Source organism: Acipenser ruthenus, chromosome 41 (assembly GCF_902713425.1).
Source record: "Acipenser ruthenus chromosome 41, fAciRut3.2 maternal haplotype, whole genome shotgun sequence".
NCBI classification, from domain to species: Eukaryota; Metazoa; Chordata; class Actinopteri; order Acipenseriformes; family Acipenseridae; genus Acipenser; species Acipenser ruthenus.
The window spans coordinates 4,180,515-4,191,489 of NC_081229.1; the positions used below are offsets into that span (position 1 = coordinate 4,180,515).

Sequence of the window (10,975 nt, forward strand, 5' to 3'; positions counted from 1 at the left end):
ATGGTTAGAAAAAAAATCCAGACATTCAATAAAAAAGGAACCTCATAGAAACAGGAATTGAACCTGCACATTGACTAACTTCCATAAATCAAACATTTCCACTTTTCACACAGACCAGATCATTACAGCAACAGAGAGCTTTGTTCTGATATAGTAATCAATAGGGGCAAAGATCAGCTTAATGAACAAGCAGCTTTCTGAGTGGGTTTCATTGCATTTACTCAAATACAACAGAACCTCAGAGTTATAAACCCCTTTGGAATGGAGGTTGTTCGTAAGTCTGAAATGTCCATAATACCGGAAAATGAGTTTTCAGTGATTTTAATAAACGTGTCTGCTGTCTACACCCTCAATCTGGTGAATAACACAAGGAAACAGCACAGTGATGCAATACTCTTATTGGTATGGTTCTCTAGATTTTAAAACAGTGCTATAAATGAAAAAGGGCTAAATGTAAGTTGACATTGTAACTGCAGTAAAAACACAACGGCCAGGAAAATACAGATAATGTATTGCTTGATTTTATTTTATCTTAAACAGTTCTGTTGCTCAGTCATTCATCCTCCTTTGGCTTGAAAAAACTAAAATGTTCCAAGTAAGACTGTCCGTTGAAATCTACCTCGCCTTTGTCGGGACACATTTGCTGGTCCAGTAATTTTACCTTCTTCATGGCCAGCACACCGATTATAGGAGTGTCTGTCTGGTTGCATGGCACGCAGGGTTGTGTGATTGTATACTTCCGGTTGAAAGTGGGGTGTTCGGTTGACCGGTCAGTTTGTAAGTTCGGTGTTTGTAACCCTGAGGTTCGACTGTACTGTGTGTTTTTATGCTTTCACTTGCTAGATCGAGAAGCCTGTGACTGCTGTTAAAAACATTACAGTGTCAGCACTGTGTAGAGCTGGTGTACAAAACGCCATTCAAATGTTAAACGCTGTGATCAGCTAATATTAAAGAGGAAGTAGCTTCAATATGGCTTTTTTTTTTTTTTAAATCTCCCCACCTTTTTATAAGGTATCAGTCATTATTGCAGTTACTCAAATATTGATTTTTTGTTCAGGATCCCCTTTTCTGCTCTAGTTGCCTGTCATAGCTCTCTCTCTCTCTCTCTCTCTCTCTCTCTCTCTCTCTCTCTCTCTCTCTCTCTCTCTCTCTCTATATATATATATATATATATAAGCTAGACTAGATAAGACAGAGTGTGTTTGTAGAAGTGTGTGCTAGCACCCTCTAGTGACCACTTTGGGTAATGTTTTCTGTAGGGTTGCTGGCAATGCACTAGCTATGCACTAGATGGCACTGGCACTTACTAATATAAAGACACCTTGGCTGATCTAGCCTGTGTTACATACAATCAGCTCCTGAACTCATCATCTAAGCACATTATCACAGACTTCTACAAAAGCACACACACATACATGTGAGCAATGCAATAATAAGCATTTACAATTAATGGGAAAGTAAGGGGACTGAAAACTAAGAACTGAAAAGTTGCTCTGCAGTGGATCATCCGTAACTATCAAATAGCCAATTGTAATCTATGTAACCTTTTTTTCTTTGATACATTACATTGTGTTATCAGCGCTGCCTAAATCAGCTGGAATTATCATAAAATGATATTTCATACACTGCATATTAAAGGACAGGCTAAATCAATTGTATTATGGTTCAACTGATTAGCTTAACCCTGTAATGCCCAAGCATTTTTTTTAATGGGAAAATCTACTTCATTTATGTAACTAGATTACTTTTCTTGTATAAACTTTTTTTTTTTCCTGTCCGGCAACACAATAATATACTGCATATGAAATATTTTGGCTTGTGAGGCTGAATTTGAAAAATAATAATGTAGAGGGGTGGCTATGCATTGTGTCATATGTGATACAGAAATGGGCATTACAGGGTTAATTATGATAATAAGAGCTGAATAAATCTACAAAATATAATGCTGTTCCATGTCTATTTTGTTAAGCATACCATATCATTATAACAAAGGTAAAGCTTTGATGCACTTTCATTGAAGTCTGTTACAGCTTTGATGATGGTGTTGATGTCTCCCCAAAATCTTCGCCAGACTAACACATTTTCGGGCTACCAACATATTAAATTATATAAGAGTCTAGGTGTTAAGGCGCTTTTACCTAAGTTCAGAAGCTGCTCTTCAGTTGTAGATGCCTGTCAAAGACATATGTAACACAGGCTATATTAGTCACAACGTAGAGAAGTTAGAGCCAGTAGCGGTTAGGGCTCTGAACTCTTGACCGGAGGGTTGTGGGTTCAATCCCAGGTGGGGGACACTGCTGCTGTACCCTTGAGCAAGGTACTTTACCTAGATTGCTCCAGTAAAAAAAAAAAACCCAACTGTATAAATGGGTAATTGTATGTAAAAATAATGTAATTGTATGTAAAAATAATGCGATATCTTGTAACAATTGTAAGTCGCCCTGGATAAGGGCGTCTGCTAAGAAATAAATAATAATAATAGTGATCAGCTACTTTTAATAAAGTTTCCTTTTGTACCCCTGGCAATATTTAGCTGTGCACTAGAGGGCGCTGGTGCTGATAAATGCAAACCCGCTCTTGCTGATCTAGTCTATGTTACATATTATGTCAATGGCAGACAACGCAAACTGAAGAGCAGCTTCTGAACTTAGGCAAAGACCAGTACAAAATCCAATACGTTATCATTATGGGCACTCACCATTGCAGTAATAAATGTTCTGGGTGTAAAATGGAAAGCAGGTGTCTCAGTTGGTAGTAAATAGATAATATCGGGGGTACCCCTGCACTTGTGGGATGGATTATTCGTTAAGAGGAGATGATTATCGATTCAGAGCTACCAAGATATTTAGTGAGCCTCTTTGGGAACAACTGCATGCACCACCTAGTCGCTCTATATTCCTAATAATAAATATCATTTTGGGGTATTACTTGAGCATTAAAAAGCATATTTAAAAAAAAAAGACAATTGGAAAATTAAATGTAGAGGTATACAAAGTATTTAGTAAAAGGGGAAAAAATACTCATAAGTAGGGCAGCAGTGTGGAGTAGTGGTTAGGGCTCTGGACTCTTGACCAGAGGGTCGTGGGTTCAATCCCAGATGGGGGACGCTGCTGTTGTACCCTTGAGCAAGGTTCTTTACCTAGATTGCTCCAGTAAAAACCTGACTGTATAAATGGGAAATTGTATTTAAAAATAATGTGGTATCTTGCACCAATTGTAAGTTGCCCTGGATAAGGGCATCTGCTAAGAAAAAAATAATATTAAACTTCAAGGTTGCAAGATGTTTAGTGAGTAAGCTGAAGGGAGTACACCAATATTTGTAGGTGTCTATGAATATCCAGATCACAAGATAAAAAAGGCTTTTTGTTTCAAAAATATTTTTTTATTGATTCATTTGCAGTCAACATACATACATCTCAAACCAATAGGCATTAGAAAATAAATAAATAAGCTACGTAATACACATCCAGCATGTATTAGGAAAGAACAGTGTTTTCTATGTTCTTATATAGCTTACAAAAGTACAACTTCATTATACACATGTTTCTCTTACATTTGTTTTTTTAACACAAGATGCAGACGAGCATTTTAGTGTTTGTTCTTGAAGAAGTGCTAACCAGAAACACATTCTGGTTAATTAACAGCACTAGCAACACGTTGGGCATATGGTCAGACCATGGGAGTAAATCTGACCTACAGCACAGGAAGGAGCTAGGAGCCCACACATTTATTCTATATATACATTCAGCACTATATAATAGGGGCCAGTGCTCATGTGCATAGAAAATTGATTTTAACCCTCTGTTAGCATTCCATATTAAATAAAATATTAAATAAATATACAACCATGCATACTGTAACCCAATTGAATGGGGTTATGTTTGCATGTTGTATTATAAATTATTAAATATACAGCTTCATATCCATGCTGATGTACAGTAACAGTATTCTTCAATGACTTGCACACGTACAGAACAAATATACATGCATATACAAACCTAAAAAAAGACCTGACATTAATAAATAACAATATAATTTAAATAAATAAATAATATAAATACCACATGTATACAACTATAACTCATATACAGTGTGTATAATATTACAGCCGATATTATTACACCGCTTGCCTGAGCCCATTTTGTCAAGAGGTATATTATATATAGTCCCTGACACCTTCATGTACCGTTTGTAATCATAATATCAAGACATTTCTTTTAGAGCTCAAAAACTCCAAAGAAAGAGTTTCCCCCATCGACTACAAGTTTGTCAACCCCTCCAGTTTTGGTGGACAGCGTGTCGCCCTTTTCCAGTTTAAAGACGGCTCCTTGGTAGATGGATTTATACCAGATGTCCTTCGAGGACCCGTGCGTCTCTACGCACGCGGTCTTTGAGGCGCTCAGGAGATTTCGTTTTTCAGTGTAGGACATGGCAAGTCGCTCGATGTTGTGCGACAGATATACGGGCTGCCCTTTCTTACACTGTCCCTTGAACGACACCTGCGAGTACACGAAGTAGAGACCGCTCCTGGGCACCACAATCTTGTCTTCGGTATTCTCAATCCCGTTTGCAAACGCTTGGTCGACGTCATTCAGCCACGTCACTGCTTTTTTGTCGTCTGTAACATCAGCTACAAAAACGGTAACAACAAACAATGAATTACAATGTCAAGTTTCTGACTGACTAGCAAACTTTTCTCAATTATTTATTTATCTGTAAAAATGTTGTAAATGAAAGGCTGTGCCAGTTGTTTTGATGAGTCAAGTCTGCCCTGGACTGGAGGGGCCTTTATTACAGGTAAGTGGGGGGACAGTTCAAGACCAGTCCTGGGTGAGGGAGCTATTTCTTAGGCCTACATTGGTGGGCCTTTTTGTGGGTTTTTTTTTTTGATAACGCAGACAAATAAAAATCCACCTTACCTATTAAATGTGCGGCTGCTTTGCTGGGCTTGCTCGCCAGTTGTTTTAGTGTTCGAACCTTAAAAGCTGAAAGAGAAAGAGAAAAAAAGAGACCATAAAATAAATGCAAATGCACAACATTATTTTATTTCAGTACATTTGGTAGTCTCTCTGATTCCCAGCTTGTAAACCAGCGCCCCCTCGTGGGTAAATAAATTAAAGCAACTTTTCTTGAAACCTTAGCTAGTGTTTTTTTAAAATAGTAATTTAGTCGTATGCACTTACCATTCTCTTCCAATTCATCCTTGACTCGCAAAAGTTCATCATTCTATAAGAAACCAAAGATACATTTACATTGGTAAATCTGGGATACGTTTTCTGTGGGTATTTGAAGTATACTAATAACTGTAAAAAATGCATTTTTATTATTATTATTATTATTATTATTATTATTATTATTATTATTATTATTATTATTATTATTATTATAAACACGTGTTTCTCCTTTCACTCCACTGTTTGCAAAGGAAGTAGACTTCTGATAAAGTAATAGATTATTACAATACTAGGCTAAGTACCGCATGATGTAACAAGTAACAGGGTGGTGCATAGTTATCATGGGTGTTATATCCTGCATACAACTCTATTTTTAGTTATAACAACTGCAAGTTCAACTAATAAAATGATATTAACAAAAAATAGTTGAAAACAGAAAAAAACAAACAAAAAAAACATCACTGGCTAACAATAAGTTGTTTTGTGAAGGGGTATTTAATAATAATAATTTTATATATATATATATATATATATATATATATATATATATATATATATATATATATATATATATATATATATATATATATATATATGAATTAACTTTACTTTTTACTTTTTTACGTTTTTTACGTTTTCTACGACATTTGTTACATCTAAACGTCATTAAAAGAAAAAGAAGAACAAAAAACTAATATAAAGTGTACAAGTGCCCACAAGTTACCTGAGAGTCGGCACCGGTAGAGCTCCCCCTATTGTGAAGTCCGGCGAACAGCAGCGTACCGACCAGTGCGAGACCAAGCAGCGAGACAGCGCACATCATATTTACACGGGTTCTGTGTTGAGTGTCTCTTAAGAGCACTTTGCTTCCATTCTCCACGTCGAGAGTCGTTTTCTGAGAGTCCATGGCGTCGGGGACTAGCTTACTTCGAGTTATGTGTGTGATAGTAGTGGGTTTCAAGAGTGAAGTGCTTCTCTCATTTTTCAGCTCGTCTTTTTAAAAGTACCTCTTGGGAAAACCCGTGTGATGATGTCAGCAGTGTAGGACGGAGCAGCAGAATAACGGAAACTCATACACACAGAGAGAAACACATTTAGATCAAAGCAAACTTCGAAATTATGGAAATGTGCAGTTCCTTTATTTTTATGTGAATATATTGGATAATTTGTTTTCACTGCAGGGGAAAGTTTTGGGACAGTCGAGGATAGAGGGTGAAACTAAGAATGGTGACACTTAAACATGCACATGTAAAGTGAAACACTGCAGAAAAAACTACGGAAGACCCACACATTTTACCAAATTTCATAACTTCTGAACCGTCTATCATTCACTAAAAATAGCTGAGATAATGTATACAGCTTTCAGAATATTTTTCAGCCGTTTCGTTGCTCTTTCTTCCATATAATAATAATATTAATAATAATAATAATTTATTTAAAAACATAGTTGATTGTAATTAACTGAAGAAGGAGCTAAAATAAACGTTTCTCTATCTGACGTCCACAAACCTCCCAGCACTTATTTGTAAATAAAAAATGCGATAAATATAGTGCAGACACACTTTTAGGTTGCAGATATCGTTTTGGATTTTTTTTTTGTTTTTGTTTTACAATATTATCAGTGAAATACTTACACCTAGTTTGTCATATATTTCAAGATAAGATAAAGAGAATCACACATAGTTGGGCATTTAACAGGTAGGAAATGAAATATCCCTCCAAAAAAGGTAACAAAATGGCTTAACTGCGGAATATTTTCCAGAGATCTGTTTAATACCTTGAGAAAAAAAAAAACATTTTAAATGTAGAAAAGACACATCGGAAATCCTCTTTCTTACAGTGCAATTTTGATATAGCACTGTATAAATGTGCACGGTAGTCTGAAGGTTAAGCCACCATGCAAAGGATTATTGTTTATTTTTAGCAGACCTCCTTATTCAGGGCGACTTACAATTGTTACAAGATATTATTTTACAGTACAATTACATTATTTTTTTTACATACAATTACCCATTTATACAGTTGGGTTTTTACTGGAGCAATCTAGGTAAAGCATCTTGCTCAAGGGTACAGCAGCAGTGTCCCCCACCTGGGATTGAACCCACGACCCTCCGGTCAAGAGTCCTAACCACTACTCCACACTGCTGCACTCATACATTCCAAAGACAGAATATTCACACCACTAGATGATGCAAAAATTCCCAGGGTAGTTTGGTGTAACACACGATGACCTTCTTAGCCCTACTTACTGGTTAAGGTATTGTGGTTTTAATTTACAGACATCTAAAGAGGTTAATTAAAAACCCACAGACCTCACACTGGAAACTTGACACCCTTTTTGGTTGTTCGTATGAGTGTAGAAAATTGTATTTGCGCACTGTGGACCCTGTGCCATTTTTAGATTTGGGGGTGGAGGGAGTACGTGCGTTAACTGGAATGTATGTCAATGTCCTGACTACAGACGTCCCTAAGCAGGATAAGAGGATGTTCGTTAGACTGAAATGTCTTTAACTCTTTAATTCGATCATTTAATGTTCTTTAGTTCAGGACAAACCCCCCATGACACCGAATTTTTAGTGGTATTTGATTTTATTTGGGTTTTTTTTGTATGTGTGTGTGTATATGAAATCGGTGTATATGCAATAAACACAGGAAACACACTGGAAATGGCTACCGAATTCACGTTGACTTGACCCCTTTCCCCGTAAAAAAAAAATACAAATAAAATAGTGCAGTTTGGAAATGTCTCTCCTCCCTGGCTTGTATCTCGTATTGATTCGTTCTGGATACTTAATTTAGGGTCCAAGCTGTTTTCGTCTGTTTTTTTTTTAACTGTTGTTAGATTTGTGTTAGACCCTTGAACCATATATGTCCCGTTGATCTCCACAATATGTCTTTCGATTTATAGGTAAAATCTGTGCACGGTAGTCTGAAGGTTAAGCCACCATGCAAAAGATTATTATTATTTATTTTTTAGCAGATACCCTTATCCAGGAGATGTTTTTTTGGTAGGTCAAAAAAGCAAAAAACACATGAAAAGCCTCCTCAAAGCTTATTTTATGAAGTGAGGCAATAGGTGAAGCATTGGGCACTGAAGCCTGTGCAACATCGAAAGACTTCCCCAGCTCACTTCAAAAACAAGCATTAAAGAGTCTTCTCAAGTATTTTATTTGTTTTGCTAAATAGTAACAATATAATGAAAGAATATTCTGTCTTTGGAATGCAAGATTCCAAAATGAGATACAAAAAACAGTTGAACCGTTGAGAAGGCAGATCGTGTGAAACAGTTTCTAAGAATGTTTCTTTTTTTTATCTTTACACAATCTGGTTGATATCCGCTGGTACGACAGCTACAGCAGGGGGAATTTAATTAACTAAAGGTGATATGGGCCATTGTGTCAAGCACTTCAAATTTGAAATTCACGCAGTAGCATCGAAGAAAGAAAAGTTTACATGCTGAATCTGTGGCATTTGCTAGTTTTGTAACAGGTGATTGTGTGTGTTCGTCAGCGCCCTCCGGGTGAAATGAAAATTTATTCCCAAATGGCTTTTAAATTGCTTAATGAAGAGGTTTAAATGCTGTTGAGTGTGTGGAAGGGTAGCGCTGCGGTCGAGGCTAGTGGCAGGAGACGGAAGATTGCAGTTCAAGCGCTTTTCACACACTTTCATGCTTTACAAACAAAGAAATAAAATATTTAAACCAAACGTCCTAAATAAACCAGCACCCAAGCAACAGCTATCTCACTGCAGGAAAAGAGAGCACACGCTACTCCTTCCAAAACCAACCCACAAAATCAATTCACTTTTAAATAAATATAATATTCTGGGTAGCAATCAAGGGATTTAATGCATGTAAAAAAAAGGAAGCGGTCAAAGCATTGCCCTATAATTAGAAGGTGTCATATAGTAGTTTGCTTGAGATCGCTTCGGAGTTTTCCATTGTGATTCAAGAGAAGACTCCTGAGTCATTCTGTCTTTCATCACCTCTGAACAGAAATAGAATCTCTGAGAAACATCCTATGTGTCATTCAAAGAGAGAAACATACAGTAGTGAGTGCACAGGGAAGCATGGGAAAGCACTGGGGATTATGTTAAAGCACAGGAGAGCAAGGTTAAACACAGCTGAGGGTAATAAAGGGAAGCATGGAACAGCTCAGACGAGCATGGTATAGCACAGGGGAGTATATAAAAGGTTCATCACAGGGAAGCAGGGTACAGCACAGGAGAGGATGCATTATGCACATCTCTGAGTAAACCATTCTATATGGGTGTGGTGCATATTAGCTGAGAAAACCTAAAACACATTTAAAGTTTCCATTCTAGTTAAAAGTACCACAGAAGCAAAGCCGGTTCCCCCAATTTCAAATGCATTTATAGGTTGAAATGTTTTTATTTGCATCTTGTATATGTTAATATCTTATTACTGTCTTTCGTATTGAAATTGCAGCTAACAAAATAACACAATGCATTTCATATTTGGGTCTCAAACATGCAGTTTAAAAAGAACCACATATTTTAGAAGAATATATCTTTTCATTTTTAACACATGAAATCTGGTTCTACACTGGGTTAAAGACATCTCTGTTTGCAGAGCATACTTTTAGACTGGCTTGCACTTCCTGGATCATTTCCCCAAGACGGAGACATTGTCCCCACCCCTTCACTGGCTTATTTCCTAGAAATAACCAATCATCTGCTTCCCCTATTGACTGACAGCTACATGTTTTGACCCAGAAGACACTGCTGGAGTGAAATGACCAAGGAGGTAAGACAGGAAAGGACATCCTGAGAGACATGGCTTACAAACATTTCTTTAACCTAGTGTTCAGCTATGGCCAAAAGTTTTGCATCAGAATTTTAAGATTCAGACATCATTAAATAATAATAATAATAATAATAATAATAATAATAATAATAATAATAATAATAATAATAATAATATGAACATAATTTAGATATTTTATTTAACATTATGCAATCAAAGAAGCTACAAAAGTATACTGCAAGTCTAGCAGAAGCCATATTGGCAGTACAGGATTTCATGTAAGATTTCAAAATGTCACATATTTCATTTTTTTTGTCAGTTTTCCATTAAGTATATGGAAAACTACAGAGCTGTAGGTAATTCAATATGTTAACATGACATTATTCAGCAGGTTTTATTTGACTTTATGAAGCAAAACTAGTTCATTCTGTAGGCTGATGCAAAACTCTTGGCCATAGCTGTAGTACCAGGGACCATGTTTTAAAAAGGAAACACATGTCTGAGTTTATTTAATAACCGCACAATTGAGACCCATGTGTCTAATGGAAGTGTAAAATGGGTAAGATTAATGGAACTATTTGTTAGCTGCAGTAACATTAATGTAAAGTTACTCATACAAGCTCAGGTTGCTAGGCATTGGTTTCTTCTTTCATTGTGGTCTGTTCAGATCTCAGAAAGATAAACTAAGCCTTTAAATTGCTTTCTGGACAAAAATCATGTACAGGCAATAACCAGCCATCCAGAAATTAATAAATCCAAAGAATGTAATCCCACATTTCTAATGAAGATAATTATTTTTATTTTGTTTTGATGACAAACGTAATTCTCAGATTCTATCTGACTTGGCAATCTGGTTGGTAATAGTAAATGACGGGGGTTATCAAGTTTTTCTTTACAGAACACATTTATCTTTTAGGACGTGGTTAAAAACAGCTCTAATTATCTGAGCAGAAACTGAAATAGAAAACACATCATGGGATATTTATCATATTTGTGGTTGTGGTTTTAATTAATAAGACAAGAAAATGGTGCATTG

At 36.3% G+C, this 10,975-nt stretch overlaps 1 protein-coding gene across 1 annotated transcript; it reads right to left on the reverse strand.

The window, feature by feature from the left end:
- Window positions 1–3,404: 3,404 nt before the first annotated feature.
- LOC131709078 (tumor necrosis factor-like) lies at window positions 3,405–6,155 on the reverse strand. The gene is made up of 4 exons (XM_059010883.1): window positions 5,899–6,155; window positions 5,184–5,226; window positions 4,920–4,985; window positions 3,405–4,630 (listed from the first exon to the last, which is right to left on the reverse strand). Exons 1-4 carry the CDS (start codon window positions 6,079–6,081, stop codon window positions 4,218–4,220), a joined length of 705 nt encoding a protein of 234 aa, XP_058866866.1. The 5' UTR covers window positions 6,082–6,155; the 3' UTR covers window positions 3,405–4,217.
- Window positions 6,156–10,975: the final 4,820 nt, after the last annotated feature.

What these genes read in the sequence shown, in the direction of transcription:
- LOC131709078 (XM_059010883.1), bottom strand. Translation starts at nt 6,081, where the DNA reads ATGGACTCTCAGAAAACGACTCTCGACGTGGAGAATGGAAGCAAAGTG. An exon ending in CTACCGGTGCCGACTCTCAG is followed by an intron (nt 5,227 to 5,898) that starts GTAACTTGTGGG and finishes GGTTTCTTATAG; the next exon opens with AATGATGAACTTTTGCGAGT. An exon ending in GGATGAATTGGAAGAGAATG is followed by an intron (nt 4,986 to 5,183) that starts GTAAGTGCATAC and finishes TTTCTCTTTCAG; the next exon opens with CTTTTAAGGTTCGAACACTA.